General features: G+C 36.4%; 3 protein-coding genes across 6 annotated transcripts; 1 reads left to right on the top strand and 2 right to left on the bottom strand.

Annotated features, from left to right (window-relative positions):
- Positions 1-132: 132 nt before the first annotated feature.
- Positions 133-4,444, bottom strand: LOC140760788 (uncharacterized). 4 transcript variants are annotated; one of them, XM_073097798.1, is made up of 5 exons: positions 4,352-4,444; positions 2,081-2,225; positions 1,222-1,297; positions 974-1,100; positions 133-598 (listed from the first exon to the last, which is right to left on the bottom strand). In XM_073097798.1, the coding sequence occupies exons 2-5, from the start codon at positions 2,192-2,194 to the stop codon at positions 403-405; spliced, it is 513 nt and encodes a 170-aa protein (XP_072953899.1). In that variant the 5' UTR covers positions 2,195-2,225; positions 4,352-4,444; the 3' UTR covers positions 133-402. The 4 variants fall into 4 exon arrangements, with proteins under 4 accessions (XP_072953899.1, XP_072953901.1, XP_072953900.1 ...); XM_073097800.1 differs by having other exon boundaries at positions 2,081-2,196; positions 4,352-4,393; XM_073097799.1 differs by lacking the exon at positions 4,352-4,444 and adding an exon at positions 2,781-4,298 and having other exon boundaries at positions 2,081-2,196.
- A 413-nt stretch (positions 4,445-4,857) lies between these two features.
- Positions 4,858-7,332, top strand: LOC140761678 (transcription elongation factor TFIIS-like). Its single transcript, XM_073099107.1, has 2 exons — positions 4,858-5,248; positions 6,235-7,332. Exons 1-2 carry the CDS (start codon positions 5,087-5,089, stop codon positions 7,222-7,224), a joined length of 1,152 nt encoding a protein of 383 aa, XP_072955208.1. The 5' UTR covers positions 4,858-5,086; the 3' UTR covers positions 7,225-7,332.
- Positions 7,333-8,921: 1,589 nt separating this feature from the next.
- LOC140761208 (uncharacterized) lies at positions 8,922-21,589 on the bottom strand. The gene is made up of 21 exons (XM_073098451.1): positions 21,314-21,589; positions 20,797-20,895; positions 20,415-20,566; positions 18,998-19,070; positions 17,999-18,121; positions 17,218-17,326; positions 16,619-16,698; positions 16,343-16,424; positions 15,032-15,171; positions 14,801-14,911; positions 14,569-14,685; positions 14,368-14,457; positions 13,606-13,659; positions 13,346-13,420; positions 12,850-12,925; positions 12,644-12,743; positions 11,719-11,788; positions 11,231-11,304; positions 10,385-10,494; positions 9,643-9,894; positions 8,922-9,523 (listed from the first exon to the last, which is right to left on the bottom strand). Exons 1-21 carry the CDS (start codon positions 21,437-21,439, stop codon positions 9,165-9,167), a joined length of 2,472 nt encoding a protein of 823 aa, XP_072954552.1. The 5' UTR covers positions 21,440-21,589; the 3' UTR covers positions 8,922-9,164.
- Positions 21,590-22,030: the final 441 nt, after the last annotated feature.

The following is a 22,030-nucleotide window of genomic DNA, read 5'->3' as shown; positions in this document are numbered from 1 at the left end:
TATCAGAAAACATACAGCCAAGACAAATCACAAGAGCATACAAAGAATCAGCAACGTAATAAATGGTTCAACGTTCTTATGATGTCGACAAAAGTTACATCGCCAAGCAGAATTGGTAGAAATATAGATATATTACAGAAAAGGAATCATAGTGATATATTCTATCATCCTGATTAATTCCTGCTGCCAGCCATCAAACATACACAATTTCCTTTAGACTTCTAAGTCACCAAGGAAGACATAAAAAGTTATTTCATTAAAGAAAGTCAATAACATAACAAATTCTCAGCATCGAAGGCCATTCTATCACTATGGAGGAAAAATTGTACATCCGCAAAACAGAAGAAGAGAGCAGCACTTCCAAAATAGAAGGGATCAAGAATGTTCCCTGTTTAAAGCATTCTAAGAATCAGTATCAGAACCAGAACAATCAGAATCTGAATAGAGTTCAGCAGGCCTATTTCTATTCATGTTTGCTTCAAGCGGCGGGAGGTCATCCTCTTGGTCAGAATCTACGACTTCTTCCCCTTCTAACGTTGGTTGTTCTAGATGAACCACGGCTGAATCATTCACTGCAGTACTTTTGAAGATAGTAGGCCTAGCATACGGAAAAATGGACAATTGATAAATCAACTTATCATCAACATTGTTCTTTTTCAAAAGTAAAATAATCTAGAAGTACTTTGGTTTAGCTTCCGATAGTAGCTGTCTCGAGTGGAAATTTTTTTGGAAATTTTTTTGGAAATTTTTTTGGAAATTTTTTTGGAAATTTTTTTGTATCTTATCAAAGAAAAGTAGTAGAAACAAGAAAATTATTAATGGACTTTATCTACAGCTTACTTAGAACTCCCAATAAAGGAGGATTTTAAAATCAAGGGGGCTTTATGGCCCCCTCTTAGTTCTACGTGACTCCATCCATGATCACATAGACACCTAAGATAGCCATATTAAATTCCTTTTATGTTTAACTCACCATTCTGATGATTTTTCAAGAGTTCGAACTTGGTCATGGAAAAGAACTTGCAACACCATGCATGCTATCTTACTACCTGACTCAAGAGCCTGCTCTCTCCCATTTTCATCCACCACCACAAAACTCCCTACACAGGATAAATCAGAAAAGTTCAAATTCATTTCAATAATAGTCTAGATATTGCAGATGTTCAAGTAACCAAAAGAGCTGGAAAACCCTGTGATTTAAGCTAGTATAAGTGACGTCACCTCTTTTAATCCAAAAGCTCTTTTGGAATTTGGCTGGGAATAAGGCTAGAGATTTTACACCTTTTGCATCCATAACCTATGAGAAGTAAATCAACATAAGATCAGAGAGTTAGGAGGAATGAGTGAACCAGATATAGAAAAGAATAAGGACCATATCTTACTATCTACTTTAAAAGTTGCAGAATTTATCTCTCTGGAAAGTAAAGATAAGACAATACTTGTTGTTGCCAGAGTTTCTCACCATTCCGATGGACAATTTGTGATGCCATATAAAATTTGCAACATCTTCCTAACTTCCTATGTGACTGGTTAAACTTAAATTTCCTATGTCACATGAGGAGCATTGATGCTCATTGTTACCCTATGCTTTTAAATCTCTAATGTACTTATTAACCCCCTTATGTTGGAGGCCAAAAGAAAAACATCAACCACATACTTGTCTCAATGAAGCCAGCATGTCTGTCCCAAATTTTCTTAATGAGATGACCTAAAGCTGCAATATTGCTGGTGCATTGACAAACATATTGAGCAATAATAGTGCTTTCTAGCCACAGACACCCAAAAAGAAAAGAGATTCATCATCAACTTGCGATTTGTTTAATTTAAAAATTTTCTGCCCAGAGACGATAACTTCCTCAGGTCATATGTCATTTCCACACGAACAAACTGATGCAACAAAAGAAATTTTACATGTCGACATTATACCAAATTCTCACCCACTGAAATGATGCACACTATTAAACTGACAAAATTTAAAAAGAATTAGCTGCTCTACTGTTGCAATATTATAGAAAGTTCATGCCTTAATAGAGTCAAGGGAAAATAATACAACATGCAACTCAGAATGCACCATTAATACCTCAATTAGATTGGATCCTCTAAGTGATATGACCTGCATGATGCTCTGACCTTCTTGCAGACAAAGTACATCGTCCTCGCATGCCCTCCTCAGATTCTTTCTTCCAGCTTTCATGTCTGGATGCCACTAAACTTATAGAAATTACCTATGAAGCAAGGATACGGATATTGGATGCGGCAAATTCTCAAAAAAACAGGATATAATACTTCTAGGATAATGCAATAAATAATTTATATAAAAAAAATACTCTAATGACAATCTATACATGTGTATGTGCCAAACAAAAAATTATATTGTAGTGATAACCTACACATAACATTGCATTCAATATTTCAATATATTTATTATCTACATAAGCATTTAATAGCAAAAATGAGATAAAACAGAGAAGTTCTACTATACTAATCTAACTGTTACTATTAGGATAAGAATTCTAACATTCTAATTCAACATATAATTGGTTTTTCTTCTCTGAAATAAACAGAGAAGTTCCACATAGAAGAAAAAAAATCAGAGAACAAGGTAGAAAATTTGAGAAAAGGGAAAGAACAAAGAAAGCCGAGAAACGAAATTGAAAATAAAAAATTGAGAAGGCGAAAGCGGAAGAAATCAGATGAAGAAAATTCAAAAGAAAGTGAGGAAAAACTGAGAAAAGAAATTGAGGAAAAAAAAGAGAGACAATTAGAGGGAGAAGAGATACCGGCGAGAGAGAGAGAGAGGAAGACCGGCGTCGCCCTCGACTCGTTGCTGTCGAGTGCCGAGAGAGTAGGGGAGTCGTCTTCGGCTCTTTCGTCGAGAGAGAGGGGAGACGCGGGGGGAGTGGGGAGATACGTATCTATATATATAGATATAGGGTCTTCTTTCTAGGGCACGAATCGGTTAGAAAGACGGGAGGCGGGGGAGAGACAGGGGTAGGGGGAGGTTGGCTAAGTTAACGGGTTAGCTTAACGGGTTTATAAAAATAAATCCATGATGATTATGATAGTGATAAAGAAGGATGGACGATATTGATCCAGTAGTGCAACCTAAGCCACAAGGCAAACACAGATGATCTATTTTTCATACAAGTGATGGCATAAAGCCTGCTGGAATTGCCCCTGATCTCTGGGGCTCCTTTGCTGCACCAGTGCCTAAAACTACGTCAAAGTCATCAGCTACAAAGTCTTCATCCTCCCACGACGATGATACCAAGATCAAGTAGGAAACCTCTGAAGACAACAACAACAACCAATGACAATAGTGATCCATGGGCAGCAATTGCTGCCCCTCCACCTTCTACCAAAGTGAAGCCCCTATGCTCAGTCTTGCCTTTCCTTATCAAGGGGCTTCTTCTATTTTTATGTACACTTTTTGACATTTATTTCTTCAAGTAATTAACTGGGCGTATGCATTTTTTAGAATTACCGTGAACATGGTTTCCACTTCCCTCGTATGTCACTAATACAATGCTTTGACTCCTGCTGTCATTCTTGCTCTCCAGCGATGGATTTTTTTTGCTTTTCTACTAGTGGTGATAAGGTAAGCTTTCTGCAAATTTATTTTGAATTGCAGAAGAGAACTATAGCTATAGCATGCATTACTAAGAAATCCTTCTCCGAATGGCACCATTAACCCTAGCATTTTATTTTGTGATCAACTATGACTACATGGTATGCACCTCTCCGTCACTATAAATATATATATAAGGAGCGACTAAAACAATCCAATTGATGCACTACGCTAAGGAAGCCCTAAAATAGTTCACAGAGGTGCCATTGCACTATGTTTGCACACTTTTGAGTTATAAAGTTCAACATGCTTATTTAGATTCGCTAAATTTATGTATATCTATCTCATCTCAAGACGTGTATATCGTGCGAATCCATTTATTTCCATGACTGTTCTTTTGAGTAAAACTATGGAAATCCCAGCAAAACTCTACTCTTCTACACCTTATTAATGTCTTTAACAGTGTCACCCATATTTTCCCCAGAAAGAAAGAAAGAAAGAAAGAATTTTATTTTTATTGGACGACAATGGATGGATGCAGAATAACCCATTTGATAGTGTAAGAGATGCATGTAACAGAACAGCCAAACTTGCAAGCCACTGAAAGAGGAGGCAGACAAGCATTAAAGTTCTGCTTCCTTGTGGGAAAGAGATCAAACTTAAAAGTGTTTTACATGCGACCAACAAAATCCAACATCGCATGCTTCACTCTCTTTCCAATCTGCAACCTAAGTAAACCGAGGTACTTTTCTATGAATTTTGCTAACATTAGGGGAGCCTTACCATTAAAATTTCCTTCTCTATAGGAGAAGAGCGAAAGAAAGAAGAGGCCGCCGCTATTCGAGAGGGGGGTGGGATGGGATGGATAGGTTAATCGTATATTATTTATAGGTGAACTTCGTTAGGGTGTTTCGTGTTGCTTCTTTGGCCTTTAAATTACGATTAGATCCTCGAGAAAGGTTCGGATCTAGTTACCGGGTTACCGGGTTCAAGTCCAAAACCCTAAAATTAAATAAATAATTTTTATCATAATTACCATTTGGATCTAGTAGTAAATTGATCTTTCATAATCCCAATCATTTTAAATGTTAATTGATATAAAATAATAATTAGAATTACAAAAAGTTTTCGCTTTTCCAAGTATTTTTTAAAAAAAACCACCAATGTGGTCTTTATACGTGTCAGTCAATTAGCAGTCAGATATCTTATAATCCATGTTGGATTTGGGAAAGAAACCCGTAAAAATTACAGTTCCTACCGGTATATAAAACAATCTCCCGGTAAGATAATTTCTTCGCCCTCCCAATCCCACCCTTTCCAACGCGACGACATCCGACCAGTGAGGAGGAAAACCCCAAAGACCTCTCCTTTATTCGAGATATCTTATTCTAGGATTCATCTACCTTTCAGCTTGTTAGGGTTTTGATCTCCTCTTCTCCTCTCCTGCGGATCTCGTAGTTTATTTGGTAGATTAGTTCCGTTTGCTGGTTTGATTGCTTGAGCTCCGATTCGGGATCGATGGAGAAGGAGCTGCTTGAGACCTTCGATGCGGCGAAGAAGGCGGCTGACGCGGCGGCGGAGGCCGGCGGAAAAGGCTCGCCGGAAGCGGATCGGTGCATTGACGCGCTGAAGAGGCTGAAGAGGATCAGGGTCACTACTGATGTTTTGGTGGCTACCCAGGTATTAGTTTTGGTTTCAAGTTGTGATTTTTCGGTTGTTTCTTGATTTTTCTTTTCGGCGGTTTATGGTTTTCTTTTATCTCCTTCGTCGTTGGGTATTTTAATGCTTGTGATGGAGATATCTTTTTTCGCTTTGCTTTGAATCAAAGAAAGTGGGAATTTTGCTGGAAATTTTAGGGCTTATATGAAGATTAGCCTATGTAGAGATGAAAGAAACTGGTGTTAGGTTGGTAAAATTGTATGCATCATTGCTTCCTTGTAAAGCACTTTGTGGCCTTTTATATTGCTTGCAATTGACGAAAAGTATTAGTAATATGGGACCAGAGGTTATCACAAAGGTATAGGTTTTTATTTTGTGAAAGTAATTTTCACTTACTGAAATGAATCTGTTGTAGGATCGCCCTTCATATTTGCATTAGTAGAGGGAGTTGATTTAGAAATTGGGAGATTCATTCAACTACTGCGTGGAAATTTGTTCAACTTTTACAAAGATCAAACTTTAGAAAACCAAAACTCTTACGTGATAAATGCAGAGAAATAATGCTTTTGTTAATCTGGATTGGAAGCTTTTGCTCATATTTGAAACCAAAATCAAGACCAACATGGACAGGTCTACTGATTTTCTAAACTTAAACAATGTAGTGATTTACCTATTATAGTCTTGCACTTGTCAGATAAGTAGATTATATATGTTCTTGCTCTTTGCTGCAACTGCTGGATTGCTATGTAAGCACCGTCATTTCTTTTCATATGCTGTCCAGTAATTAGATTCATTTGTTGTAACATATTAATACTGAAAACCAGATGGAGAGGTGAAGAATATATTTGAATGACTTATCATACTTTATGTCTACTTGATTTGCTTTCTACTACTCAGTGTCCTGTTTGGTGCAAGAACACATGTTTAGAGTCTTATTGGTCCCTTAGTTATTCTCTTGTGCAATTCTCTTGTATACCATTCATTTTTTTGGTTATTGTCCCTCACAGGTTGGAAAGCGCCTTCGATATCTTACTAAGCATCCACACTCAGAGATTCAAGCAATGGCTTCCGACTTATTAGGATTATGGAAAAACATTGTTCTTGAGGAGACTGCCAATGGTAAGAAAAATGGAACTTCTGAAAATAAAAGTTCTGTTAAAGTTGAACACAAGTCTGACATAGCACTGGTCGTCAAGGCCGGGAAGATCCCAGAAGCTGCTTCTGTAAAGATTGACAGAATTTCGAAGTCAGCAAATACCAAGGATGAGAAAGGAGAATCCAATCTTGGGAGTTCTAAGTCAGTAAGCATCAAGGTTGAGAAGACTGGAAACAATGGATCTGGGGCTCAATTTGGGAAGGCTGAGAAGATCCCAAAGGAAGAGAATAAGGTTTCTGGTAATATGAAACCATCATTAGCCCCTTGTGGACCTCCAAAGCTTACGGCAATGATCAAAAGTAATGATCCTACACGAGATAAAATCCGAGAACTTCTTGCTGAGGCATTCTCTAGAGTTTCTGGAGAGATGACCAAAGATGAAAGAGAAGAAGTGAGAAACATCTTGGATGAAGTAGATGCATGTGACCCAATCCGAGTTGCTGTAACTGTAGAGTCTGTGCTGTTTGAAAAGTTAGGCCGTTCTACAGGTGCTCATAAGCATAAATATAGATCCATAATGTTTAACTTACGGGCTGATAACAACACTGATCTGCGAAGAAGGGTTCTCATTGGAGATGTCAAACCTGAGAAACTTGTTGATATGACTCCTGAAGAGATGGCTAGTGATGAGAGGAAGCTTGCAAATAGACAGATCAAAGAGAAGGCTCTATTCGACTGCGAACGAGCAGGGGCTCCTAAGGCAACAACAGATCAGTTTAAGTGCGGCAGGTGTGGACAGCGGAAAACAACGTACTACCAGTTGCAAACTCGGAGTGCAGATGAACCAATGACAACATTTGTAACTTGTGTAAACTGCAACAATCGCTGGAAATTCTGTTGATTGCATATCTGGTGATCTCATTGTAGTCAAGTTTGTTATCAACTTGCTACTATCCTTGTCAAATTCAACACTAGTTTGATTAATAATTAATTGAGGTTCATTTTCACACTTGTTTTATTTACAATGGCGCCATTTTGCTGCAAAATGTTTAAGGCATTATATCTTTCATGCGGCCAGCATATCTAGGGGCTTCTTATACATAACATATAAACAGTGTGTGCCTATATTTTTGTTTGAGAGTTTTGTCTCCAGAAGTTTTCATTGCTTGGAATTTCCTCCCCTTTTTACTTACATATATGACTTCAGGTACTAAATTTTTTTATCAAATTGTTCCCAATTGCCCCAAACTATAGAACATGGAGGAATTTACACCAACTGCTTAATGTTCCAAATGAATATAATAGAAAGTTTTTGGTTTGTGCTTGTGCACGAGGTGGCTATCGAGCTCACATTGAAATATAAGAAAGCCTATTGGGTTTGGTTACCGAGTAGAAATAATAGAAGCCGAAGATGATGGAGAGGCTAGGATTTTTGCTCGGGATGAAAGCGAGTCGGATTAACTCTGGCCCAACCTACTCTCATATTCTAATTGGATCATATGAGGGTATACAAAATTCTGTCAATGTGATACAAATAGAGAGATTTTGAAAAAGGTCTGGATCCCATTCCCCTTTACCTCAATTTTTGGGGATTGGATCGATTAAATTTTCTCAATTGCTTACCCTACAACAGTTGATGAATTATTCGGTGAGAAAGCAAATGGATAGGAATGTCTTGGTTGGTACTTTGTTATTTGCCCTAGAATGTTTGAATTGATAAGTTTATTGCATGAGCTATTCTCTCACTAAAATGTGGAATTAGAGGAATCAAACTAGCATCTTGACACTTGCACTATGTCATCTCTCTCCACTGTATAACTTCTATTTAATTCTTTCATTTTTTGTGCTATGAGATGCTTCAATCTGAAGGTTGGATGTTACGATTTGCGGACAGTTGCCTTGAGGTTACATACAAACTGAGATAAAATGAGTACCCTTCTCTCAGAGAACTCCATCTATCGGGTTCTATTTGATCTTCTTGTGCATGTGCAATGTCATTTGAAGAGAATAAGCATTTTAATGGTGATTATATTTGAACTTCTTCAACCTCTACTTCTCTTTCTCGTCGCCGCCAACTCTAGTTTTTTATAGACAAAACATAGAAAGATTGTCTTTTTTTTCTCTTTGCTGCATCCATTACATCTCCCTCCACTTTGCCATTGTTTGAAGTTTAGCAATTTTTCTTATTTTGGTGAGTAAATTTATGACAAGTATGGATACCTCAATATGGGAGAGTTAACGGTATCTGAATATCGCTTGGATATGTTGGGAATTACGTTAAAGAATATATTGAATACGTTTTGGACTTCTAGATTTATTTTTATAAACCTGTTAAGCTTCTTTAGCGTAGTGCATCAATTGGATTGTTTTACTCGCTCCTTATTTATATTTATAGTGACGGAGAGGTGCATACCATGTAATCATAGTTGATCACAAAATAAAATGCTTGGGTTGATGGTGCCATTCGGACATTGTTTAAGATGGAGAAGGATTTGTTAGTAATGCATGCTATAGTTCTCTTGTGCAATTCAAAACAAATTTACAGAGCTTTTCTTATCACCACTAGTAAAAAAGCAAAAAATCCATCGCTGGAGAGCAAGAATAACAGCAGGAGTCAAAGCATTCTATTAATGACATACAAGGTAATCATAGTAATTTACAAATTCACACCTGGAAAGTGGAAACCATGTTCACGGTAATTCTAAAAAAATACATACGCCCAATTAATTACTTGAAATAAATGTCAAAAAATGTACACAAAAATAGAAGCCCCTTGATAAAGGCAAGACTGAGCATTTGTGCTCTCTTAACATGTTTGTATAACTACCCATAAATTCAACTTCATAGTCCACTTGAAGATGTTCTACCTATTCGTTGAGCACCCAACCTTGGTTGTGCTGGCTTCGCTCCTCGACCTCTTCCCAAAGATAGGGGCTTCACTTTGGTAGTAGGTGGAGGGGCAGCAATTGCTGCCCATGGATCACTATTGTCATTGGCTGTTGTTGACTTCAGAGGTTTCTTACTTGATCTTGGTGGCGGTGCAGCTATAGAACCCCACAGATCATCTTCATCGTCATGGGAGGATGAAGATTTTGTATCTGATGACTTTGATGTAGTTTTAGGCACTGGTGCAGCAACGGAGCCCCAGAGATCATCCTCTTCTATCTTTAAAGCCTTTACTGTTTGTTGGGTTCTGGATGCTGAAATAAGCAACAATAAAGCACTGGAAATCAGGGGCAATTCCAGCAGGCTTTATGCCATCACTTGTATAAAAAATAGATCATTTGTGTTTTCATTCAATGGAAACAAAAAAACTTGCCTTGTGGCTTAGGTTGCACTACTGGCCGTTTTTGAGCAGCTTGTATGTTTGCAAGTAGTGGAGGTGGCTTCTGCTCCTCGAGTGGATCAATATCGTCCCATCCTTCTTTATCACTATCATGATCATCATGGAGATCTCCATTGTCAAGTTCACCCCATCCATCTACTGACCTTGGTGATGGAGGGGTAGGTTGTTCGAGAGAGCTGGAAGTGGATGTTGCATGACCTGCTGCAACACCTGGAGCATCGATAACTAGAGATTTCACAAGAACAATGAAGAAGCATTAGTTGTCGGACACATTTAGGGAGACGCTAATTGTTCATATCTTCTATTCTTTTACAAGGTTAAGTGAGCTGGAATTTCAGCCATCTCAAATATCAAACATCCAACATCAAATATAATGAATGGACAATGGTGATTCCTAATACAAGCAGATCTTCATTCTCCCAAAGCAGGACATCTGAATTAAAATATGATCTAACCAAGCAATTGAATGGAGGATAGCAAATAAAGGTTTTTGTTCCTTTCCACCAGTCGATATCAACATGTACATAGAAATTGTAGGATAACTGGATAACAGTATTCATGATTATATTACTCATTGTATTGCATTTTCTGAAAATTATGCAGGAGCAACTATTTATGGTTATTGTATTCCCAACTTGACTATTTATTGTTATTGGACCTACAAATATCATGGTCAATGAAGATTTTCAAAGATGATTTGTAATAAAGCAATTACCTGAGCTAGCACTGGAGGAAGCTGAAATTAGTGTATTATTAGCATTTCCAGAAGCAACTGGAGCATGCTCAGAAGTTTTTCCCTTGTGTGTAAGAGAACTCATCGCCCACCTGCGTATTAGTTTTTTTGTCAACTCCAAGTTTTTAAATAATCATGAGTACACCTACGGGCTCATCTTAAGAGAGACATTGCTGAATGTGCAGTGATTAACAAAGAGTCAAAGATGAATAGATACATCTTTTGTACTCCATATAATGAAACAATAAGATGAAAGTATTCCAAAAGAAATTTATTAGCCTAAGCTTAACATGCTACAAGTATGTACTGCTCGGTAAAGAAAGGTACTATTTATGTAAAACTATTGCATTGCCAGATATATGCCCTCAAAGTGAGATATGAGAAGGCTCAACAGTATCAATTAAGTTGATGACAACTTACGGCAATGCAAAGAAGACAGTACATCACTCTTGGGACCAGTAGTGGAGTGAAAGAATAAATTAGTCTAACTCCATAATAAATTAGTCTAACTCCATTTTCCTTTATTTATTTCTGCAAACAAAACTCAGCTGAGACAACTGGTTTGTAAGTCGGATTGTTTAGTGACCATCTACTGACAAGAATCCAAATGGACCAAAAACCTAAGTAATAACAATAATGCCCCATGTTAACCTTCGCTATAGCTCTTACTGAAACCCACATCCATGAAGTGGTGCACATAGACAGCAATAAACACGTATAGATATGGACAAGAATAATGCTTATAGTATTGCACGAAAAGAACAAAATCAGCATATAAATATGAAAAATATGCAGATCAAGAATACTCTTTATGAAGATGTGACTCACCCAAGCAAACTGGCATTTCCGGGCTTTAACTGAATTCCACCACCTTCAGCCCCACTATTATCTCCCACATTAATCTAAAAATAAGAAAAATAGTTCAACTATCATTCAAGCAAAAAAAAGGATTCTAGTGGTGAAGGTAGGAACTAACAGAAAGGCCTAACTGCAGGCCTCGTATCACTGATGCTTGCAAATATCTTCCAGAACATAAAGATTAAGAAGATAAAATGTACTCAATTGGTGACTGATAATCAGGTACAACTCAATAAGTCCTCTAATGAAAGTTAGTCCAGAGTGAATATGTTGTTTGCATATATCGTCAAACAGAACCAAGACAAAAAAAATGAATGCCAGTGGCGGATATCAAATGGTCGATAGAAGTCAAACTTTGCAGATAATAACATATGTAATAAACAAAAGGCACTTAAAACTTCTCTCTCAAGAAACATTTGTATCTTTATTAATATAAACAGATAAGAAAGATTACATACCTTTTCATAGTGCTGCCTTGCTATCAGCAGAAATTGATCAATGGCTTGAAATGCCTTTGTTCTTACATCACTGAAAGAAATAAAAGCATAATTTAGTGAAACAACACAGTAGGATTTACTTTGAAGAACATAACTATATGGTGCGACATGCCATAAGCTTATCCGAACAATGAATTCAGAGTTCACACAATACAGAAACTTACAACATAATGGCTCCTGAACATCAAACTATCTTGCAACCAATTATAACATTAAATCCAGGTCAGTAAGATCAAAATTTTATGTGCCATTCAATATGCACTTGTTAGTTTTCGTGGCACATCATTACAAAATAGAGGGAGAAGAAGCTAAGAGGAGAGAGGGGCAGGTGCAAGAGAGAGCACTGAGAGGCATAACAGAAAGGGGAAGACGATCTCATTGTGCCACCACTGCCACTAAGGCACTAACAAATTTTAGAAGGGCGCCTCTTAAGCATCTCTGCCTGTCTTGCTCATTGAGCTACAGCAGAATGACACTCTGTACTGGTCAACAATGGTCGTGCCGCTCAGCATGCATCATTGTGAGTTTGTGACAGACCATGTACAGAGGGATTTCCCGGGGCAAATAAATCCTGATTAAGGAAAGCAGATAATCCATGTAAATGTTTAATACATGCAACTAATCCAATATAGGTCCAAGTGAGGGAATGAAAATCATAATTCTTGGTCAGCAAAAAGCAAAAAAATTGAATGAAAATTAGAAGGCCTATACCATAAAAGACTGATACTAGAAAAGGCGATCAAAATTTGTGCATTACATGGAATACAGAATCACAGATCTCCAATCATAAGACTTATGTCCTTTGTAAATAATATATATAATTTCCTCTGTTAGATAGGCAAGAAAAAGCTGAGCAGGGAAGGAATAGTGCTAAGTGATATATTACCCATCTGGATCAATTGTAAGAACAACGATGTTAGGCAGGACCCGAGTTGCAACCTCTGTTATGTCATAATATGAACTAGTGACACTTAAAGCCATAACTCCTGCCACACCAAAATTTTACAATTAAATAACTCTTAATAGCAATGATTGCTATAATTATGGAAAATATTAAATATGAATCACTGATATCTAAGCAAGGTGATATACCTGCGGCACGAGCTGGAGGGAAGTTGTCTCTCAAAGCACGAACTGTAAATGCATTAATTAAGACTCTCTTCCTTGTCTGCATTATTCATACCAAAAAAAAGGCCTTATGAGCATTATGAGTCTGCTGCACAAAAATCCACCCAACTATCCACATTGGGAATGCATAAACTTCAGGACTTCAAATAAAAACTTAAAAATTTATGGGATCCTAGAAAGATAGGCGAGTAAATTTTATTGGGTAATTTGTTTTGAGACTGCATCCAATAAAAGCATGACTCCCAAATACATCATAAGTCTAAACAACTATTTAGCACAATAAATTAAAGGGTGGATATTGAGCATCACTTCTCATTTTCTTTAAACCAACTTCTACAGGTGGGATTTGTTTGCATGAATCATTATTAAATACATCAGGAAGACCACTAGGATTCAAGATAGCAAGAGATTGAGTAGGAGGGAGGAAGAGTGAAGGAGAGTAGGCAGCTTTAGAACCAACCCCCTCATTCATGTAGCTAGCTATGTTCCCAAGTAGAATTGTAGTGTTCGTCCTGATTGCTGGTTCTTCATCCACCTGAACAAGCAACAGTTTTAACAAAAGGTGTGGTTACAAATGCAATTCGACATTGACATAACCATCTTGGTTCAATTAAATAGACTATGAGAATTTGAAGAACTGAAATGATCTAGCAGCAGTTAAACTTAGCATAGCAACAAAAGAAGTAAAGAATATTGTTAATACACAAGTTAAAAGACCACCTGTAGCTTGGAAAGGTACTTTAATAAAGATCCTGAAATAGTGCGCTGGGATAACTGCAGTAAAAAGCCAGTTGAGGTTAATATACCAGAAAAAGACATAAAACCAAAAGGTTGAATTGTCATGCAAGAGATTTAGAAGTTGTCTTCCAAAATTTAGTCTTTGACAGAAATTATACATACCTAATACACAAACAATACAATACCTTCCAAACTATGTTATTTAAAAATCACATTAGCAACCAAGATTCAAAGTTTCAGTTTCAATTTCAGTTGCAGTTCTTGGAAAGTGAAATGTTTCGGAGTTTCTGTCGGTTTCCACCATTTGGCTCTGGTTTTGTAAGTCTCCTTTTCTGATTTCAATATTTTTTTAATATATAAAAATCAAAATAATTTAGCCTAATGAAATATCACTTGGATACAAGTAAAACTTTTGGGCGGATAATGCAAATACTGAAGGTAGCTGCATGCAATGGTCACGGGCAGAAAAGCCATAGCATGTGAGCAAGCTCTAGCCATAGAAACACACACAAAAAAAGAAAGGAATAGAGTCAATGTTAAAAATGTGAAAGTATCATACATAAAGAGATCATACACAACTGAGTCGCCAAAGTTCATTTTCTGCTCATTTTTTACTTCTCAGTTCTTTCTCGCCAAATTTTAAAGAAATGAAACGTCTATCCCAGATCCCAGTGTATCATCCTCACATTACGCCAAATAAGCAACAATAGTGGAAAATGAAAAGTCCTGACAGAAAAGCATTACCTTCGGGGCCAAAATGAGCATAGACTTCAGTGTCAGTTCACGAAGAAATGCAGAGGTATCAGAGAATCCTGTGGCAACATGAGGGAATACCTACAGATACACAAAAGACATTTATATGGACTGCTACTCAGCTGTTTCTGTTAAAATGATAAAAGAACTTTTCGAAGCTGTGCACACTCAGACATTTCATATAATCACAACCTGTTCATCGACAATTTGAGGTGTCAATTGTTCTCCGTACTGATCTATGTGTTGCAAAAGAGCAACTCGGATAGCTCGGTCATTAGAGGCAAAAAGCTTCACAATGGTTGGCAATACCTAAATAAAGAAAAAAAAATTCAACTTGTGAATATGACAGATAACAGCTAAGTCCAAGGTTAAAGCAATTGTATTGATGAAGGTTAAGCACTGCAAGCAAGAGAAATAAAAGGACCTTGACATTGAATTGATCCGCTGGAAGCCATGATCCCATCTTCAGTAGAACAGTCAAGGCAGGAGCAGCAGCTGAACCAAATTCCAAGGACGAGGCTAACAGTGGAAGCAACTGTAATGGCAATATAATCAGACATACAAAAGGAATCTAGCAAACTTACTTCGGAATGAAAACTATGACATCGTACCACTGTAAACAATGTGTCCGACTCCTAATACATATTCCACTTACCTTTTTCAATACAATTTGGCGGGGAAGCTGTTCTGCAACATTTGGGAGCTTGCGGAAAAAGGTATCTTTCTCAACGCTGTCCTTTAGATTAAGAATTTCCATGAACTGGATAGTCTCTACCAGCTTATTATGAAAATATTCTACAAAATAAGAATTATATCACATTCTTGCAAGATAACTTTCGTACAGATTGTGTGTCTGAAAAAACCTATCACAGACAGAAGGTTTAATTACATACTCACCCCTTGAACTATGAGTCAATTTTCATAATAAGAATTATATATATTACCATGACACATTCTTGCAAGAAAACTTTCATACAGATTGTATCTAAAAAACCTATCACAGAAAGAAGGTTTAATTACATATTCACCCCTCGAACTACGAGTCAATATCACATTGTACCCCTGAAAGTAAAAGCATACAATATGCTCCCTGAACTTACAATATCCACCCTTATAAAAGGGTGTCAAGTGGTACACTTCAGATATTTTAAGGGATAAATTGTATGTTTTTATACTTCAGGGGTGTCATATGATATTAGATCGTACTACAGGCGGTGAAAATTAAACCAAGAAAGAAAAACACAGAATGCAAATACTGTAGCAAAGTCAGTAAATCAAGCATCATTTAAAACTAAGAATAATAAAACAAAAGGATAGTGGTGGAAATTTTTATACAAATTCAATAGTGGTGAATGATGCAAGAGAAAAGAGATTACTTGACAGAATCAATATTAGCACATCCCTTTGAGAACAAAATTGCTTGCACTAGTCAAGATGTTGTGATGCATTTATAGAAAAGAACCTCCATTAAATAGAGATGAATGGGAAAAGATGGACCCATCTAGTGGACCCCAAATAGTTGGTAGTTTGTTATTGGTATTGTTCTGTCAATATCTTCTGTTTGACCCTTTAGACTGACCAAATGGAGTTTGCCGAACTGACAATCTAAGACAGAAAATATATCATTACACTTGAGATTACTTTGAGGCTTTAAGCTAGTATCATTATCCCTTTAGTTCATAGATCATGATTAATAATAGACCCATCCACAAGACACAAACGCAAACTTTTGCTATAATCCCATATTCACCCCCAAGACTTGTGGATACTGCCTTACACCCTATTTTGTAAATAAGAGTTCTCTGTAAATACCAACAGTCTTTTTTTCTTTAATCATCAAACTTTATAAGTCATGATGAAATAGTGACTAAAGGCAGACAAAAAGTCCAGCAGATCCAGAATATGACAATATTACTATCAGAAGAAAAGAAAAAGGTTGGCAATAGTTCTGATATAATGAGCATACCACTGTTATCTATAAGCTTTGAGGGATTCAGTCTCCGAGAAGGCATAGAACTTAATAGTCTTTGATAATCTGGAAGTAGAGACTGTGAGACAAGAAAAGAAATAAATCCCAATAGTATTGGGTGAGTTGTTGAAGTATAATCTACAAAATGAACAGAAGAATCATAGGTAGTAGGATTACTGTAACTTACAGCATTATTTCTCCAAACATAATTAGAGAGATAATATATTAATATCTAATATTTCAACAAACAGCAAAGCAATCATAAAGACCAACCTTCGGAATCGAAGCAGTATTCCGCAGCTCCTCTGTCTTAACCAACTTAGTACCAAAAAAGAGCTCATATATTAAACAACCTGGTATTGAGGTTAATATATTAGATCGATAATTCCGAGAGTTATCACAGGCTAGTTACACTTTGAAAAACAATAGAGATACTAAATAGAATATTATAGAATAACATACAATGGGCCTTTAAACATGTCCTCCTCAAGCCCCTTCCTCCCCTCACTTCCTCTAATAATTCATCTTGGGACTCGGGGTCTCTACTTCAAAATTTTGGCTCTCAAAACACATTTAGGATTATATTTAGCTCCTAGAATATAAAGTTTGAGGCTGCAAGGATAACAGCATGGCGGCTAGTAAAGTGCAGAGAGTGATGGACGACTATGTGCAGGTTAGCGGTATTAGCTATTCTTATAAGATGAAAAGTTCTTCAAGGAACTAGCTACAATAATTTTGCAATAGACAGCAGAAAATCAGTGGCTAAAATATGAAACTGTTCAAACCTCATACAACAGTCCTGCTTCCCCAAAAATATTAGGTGACTTATCAACCTACACGTATACACTACCATAAAATGAGTAAAATCTCACCTAAGCCCCAAGAATCAATTGCCCATGGAGGTGACTTTCTTATGGATGCCCAATCTGACTTTGCCAATTCCATTGGTTTGTACTGTGATCCAACCAACCATTCAAATTGCTGCATGAGGTAGAGAAAAATAAGAAGTCTCATTTGTTTGTAAAACCATAAGCATTATAGATACAGAAATAATGTTAGAACTTACATGGTGATTATAACATCATGCTAAGAAAAAGAGCAAGTGTTTCTTGTTCATGACATGTCTAATCTATTTAATATTGTCAACACAAGAAAATGAACATGATGTCCACCTATCCAGTAGAAAGCACAAAAAGAGGAAGAAAGCCAGGGGTCTCACTTTTTTTGTAGGGAAATATCACTAGACAAAATTTGTTTTAAAGTTGATTGTAACATCCAAACCCTAAGCAGCTCCTCAATTTTCTAGATTATATTGAAAAAGAGAAGTCACCGTTGTGTATGCATGTATCTTCAGGCATACTAAATAAATAGGTTATTATACACCCCAACCTCCATTCCTTGAAAAGAAAAAGTAGCAATTACAGGAACCGGAGAAAATGAAAATACTTTTAGTGCATCTTATAAAATGCATGTCTTGTATAAAATGCCACTGGTACTGCTGGAAAATTGTATAATTGCATGGCAACTAAAATGTCTAACCATGGTTTTAACAGAATATCCTACAATCTCATATGATAAAATCAAAATAATTATAGTTCTAGTATTTAAGTGTAAGCAGCATGCAACAGCCAGAAAAATTGAGGCCACGCTTACCAGCATAGGGCCATTAGAAGCATCATTGCTACCATCAAACTCCGATAGAACATCAAAAGCATGCAGCTTCCAGTCCAAAGTTGGAGTCACAACAACACTAGCCAAGCATACATTGCCATGTACCTGGAATTAAATGAATTAGGTAGATAATCAGTTAAGGGCTCACCATCTATTGTAATTTTCCTTTTCTTTTCCAAAAAATTGCTGCTGAACTTGAGCAGTAAACTCACTATCACGTATGCATATATTTTCCATCTTATTGCAGGACATAAATGATAAGTCAAAATAATATAATTATGTAAGTAATTACAACCAACAAGAATTTCGCTAGAAAGCATTACATGATAGTTCTTTCTATTGGGTAATCTATTTAATTGTTTGCTTTCCTCTGTTTTTTATGTCCTTTTCCTTACAATACAGAAAAGATAACTTTATGAACCAAATAGATATGCAGCATATTTGAGGAGACATTACAGCTTGGAATATTGAAAATTGATTGGCTAAGAGAATCAGCTGTAAAAAATTGCCTTTCAATGCAGAAAGTTTTGTAACTACTCACTGGTCTGAGAAGGCTTTCATGTTAAACAATGTTGTCCAAGCAATTTTGGAGGTTTAGTTTAAGGTAATACTACTAAGAGGCTTGCCATTGGAGTTAAACATTGAAGCTAGGATTTCCTAAATTGGATACGTATAAGATAAGCTGTTAATATAGACTTACATAATTATTATAAATCTGTTTTTGATCTAATGTAAGACTAGAATAATATATAAACAAAATGTAGAGCAATTAAAATTAGAATCTCTGAGCAAGTATGACAAAGAAAATTTAGCAAACAGAGCAAATAAGTATTCCAAAAAAAAAAATTACACAGAAACGATCAACCGTCCAATAACAACAACATATGATAAATAATAACAGCAAAGAGTCACTGCATGTGAATCCAGTCAAGAACTGAACAAGAGAAAATGCAATTTACATTCTCGGTTAAAGATTCATACAAGTTTGCAGTCATTATTTAGAAAGCTCACTGCTTTAGATATCTGGTGAAGTCCCCATGCATAGTACTCATCCCTGTATTACAAATTAACAATTCATAACCAGATGTAACTTTATAATTGCATGAAATTCTGCAAGAAAATGGTAAATGGAAGATTACATTAGTAACCTATAAAGTTGTAAACATTCTCCACAAAATGTGTAGGATAGCATACTGAAAAACTACAAATAATTTATAATGGGATAGCAGTTCGTCTAAATATTAAGGTACATCTTTTAGGGGAAAGTATCTTTAAGTGTTATCCCAAAACATTTCAAAAGTATGGTGAGGCTATGGGAATAAAAAAAAATGGTGAAAAATCATAAAATCCTTCAAATATTACAACTTCTGGTAGCTTCTCATAACCCTGGATATTAAAGAATTATTGAAGTTTAGGGAACTATGACATTAATTGTCTTCAAAAGGTTTAGGCTGCATGTTATGGTAGGGATTCAAGAATTCAAAACTGATTGCAGGCCAAGATTGTTGCAAATAACAATAAGGCTGGTCAAAGAAATTGTGTTCATTCAAAATCAGATGATCATGACTATTGCTTTCAAGATCAAAGAGGTATAAATAAACTGAAAACATGAATTCAATAGATCCGTGGGACTATAAGAACTAAAAGATTTAATTTATAATTATATGCATGAGTAATGCAAAGAAATATGCAGTTTGCTGAAACGGCATGACATACATGAACTGTTCTAAAGATTCCACAACAGCACATAGAAATTTGCTTATTTACTCTTAGTCTGGGAGAACCAGCGGACATGATATATGAGCAACATTAGTTCCTCAAAGAAATGACAAAGAAATAAAGCAAAGAAAAAAATGATAATCCGTCATCCAGTCAGTATCATCAATGTTGTAGTCTATCTAAAATGTGGCACCTATAACAAGTTTAAATGCATCATAACATTCCTTGACCACGTAGACATAAAGATGTGAGCAATTCGAAATACCAACAAAAAGTTTCAAAAAGAAGCGTCTTCATAATAAAAATGCAACTTCTAATGACATTAAAGGGACTTGGCCATAGTAGTGGTAACTGTTTTATTTTCTTTCCCCGAGAATCTACTAAAACAGACAATATACTCTATCTTTCGAGAATTCTAGTCACAGCACCAACATGCTTCTGTGACAAACCAGAAAACATAACAGTTTATAACAATAAAATGTCTGCGTCCCAGTGAATTAACTTGTTGCAGCTTAATCTTGGAAATAACTTGATTGCAATCAAGACATTGCACAAATTACTACAAGCAAATATACAGATAAGTTACCAGGTATAGAACCATATTTGTGTTTTAGACAGACGAACTTGAGAAAACATAAGTGCCAGAAACACTGAATTCAGAAAAGGAAGTCCCCCATACCTTTGTGTGCCTTCAAGATTGAGTTCCTTCAGCTTTTCAGAGAGCGGCATTACAGGCTCTGTTACAATGTAAATTGTGTTCTTGGTAGTAGATCCATCAATAACTTCTGCCTCACTACTATGAAGGAAAGACAAAATATTTGGATGTCTTACCTGCAAGATACAGTCGATGGTTTCTAAGCTGCCTTACCAAGAGGTGAAAACAATTACTATGCAAAATAAAATCAAGTTTCAACTTTCAAAGTCTCAAAAACTCCAATTTTTCTCTAAATGGGCTATCAAGAAGCAACCTTGGAATACCTAATAATCACACATTTGCATATAACCACATTAATATAAATTGACTATAAACATTTTCCAAAATAAGAAATCCACTATCTTACGGTGCGCAATCTCTTAACACCATTGCGAGCAGCAGCTATAAGTCGGTCTTGAGCGTTATTCCCTGAGAGAGAAAATATGGATACTGATGACCCGTCATCCTGATCAACAAGACAACAGATATCAATTGATTAGCTTATTCCCCCATGTCAACTACAGACACTAGCATAGGAAACCGCACCGATCATTGGACAGACGTGGAGAAACATATATAGCAATAGAAGTATAAAAACCACTAGAATTCCAACCAGATACATATAATACAGTGAAGTTCACTTAATCCCACTTCATAAGGCGCATTTGCAACCCAATATGAGGAATTAACCAATTCCCGTTCTCTAAAAGTATTACAAAAGAATCGAGAACAAGAAAGGAACCCAATTTCTCCGATAACTACATGTGAATCTGATCGAATTTAAGGCTAGACAAGTAATCGAAATAGTGGGACGCCAGATCCAAGTTCCAGCAGAACCTAAACGGAATTCAATAACACATTGCGAGAAAATGAAGATTTGGAACCTTGGAAGTGCCTCGGTGGTGCGTCCAGGATCCCCACGCGGTGGAGTAGGGATCGCCGATGTTGTACGGGAGATCCTTGATACCGGATCCAGATCCGGAGACCACCTCCTTGAGGAATTTGAACATCTTGCTCGATTCCTTTTCCGCCCTTCGATGTGATCCAGCAGAGAGGAGAGAGAGAGAGAGAGAGAGAGAGAGAAGGGCTTCGGTGATCTGGAAGACCGGAAGGGAAGAACGATGGAAGATTTGGGTAAATTGGGGCCTTGCGTCGTAGCGTATCGCATCTCGCGTCGTCTTTTTAATTAAGCTTCAGGCCTTACGGCCTTACATGATAATCTGGGCCCTGGCCGGCGAACTTCGTGCCAAATTATGTTTTTGTTTTTAAGCCCTTTAAAGTTTTGATAATAGCCCAATTCTTACATAGCCCATAGTTAGATACATAAATAAGAGATTTGAGAAGGGTATACACGCAAAAAGAAAAAACCCTTTCATATAGATAGATGCACAGGCAAATAAGTACCTTCGAAGGGTATACATTAAAAAAAAACTTAGTGAACTTAATTTTCATACTCGTTAAGTACAACTACGAATACGAATCATATATGTATTTATTTTTTAAAATCTATAAGAATTTATGATACAAGTATTTAAATATAAATAATTGGTAAATATATACGAAAAATAAACTATAGATTCATATAAAAGTATAATAGGTCT

Source organism: Typha angustifolia, chromosome 6, assembly GCF_048772165.1.
Source record: "Typha angustifolia cultivar Huaian chromosome 6, ASM4877216v1, whole genome shotgun sequence".
In the NCBI taxonomy this organism is placed as follows: domain Eukaryota; kingdom Viridiplantae; phylum Streptophyta; class Magnoliopsida; order Poales; family Typhaceae; genus Typha; species Typha angustifolia.
Note: the sequence above shows the minus strand (reverse complement) of the source record. Positions and strands in the feature narration are given on the sequence as shown.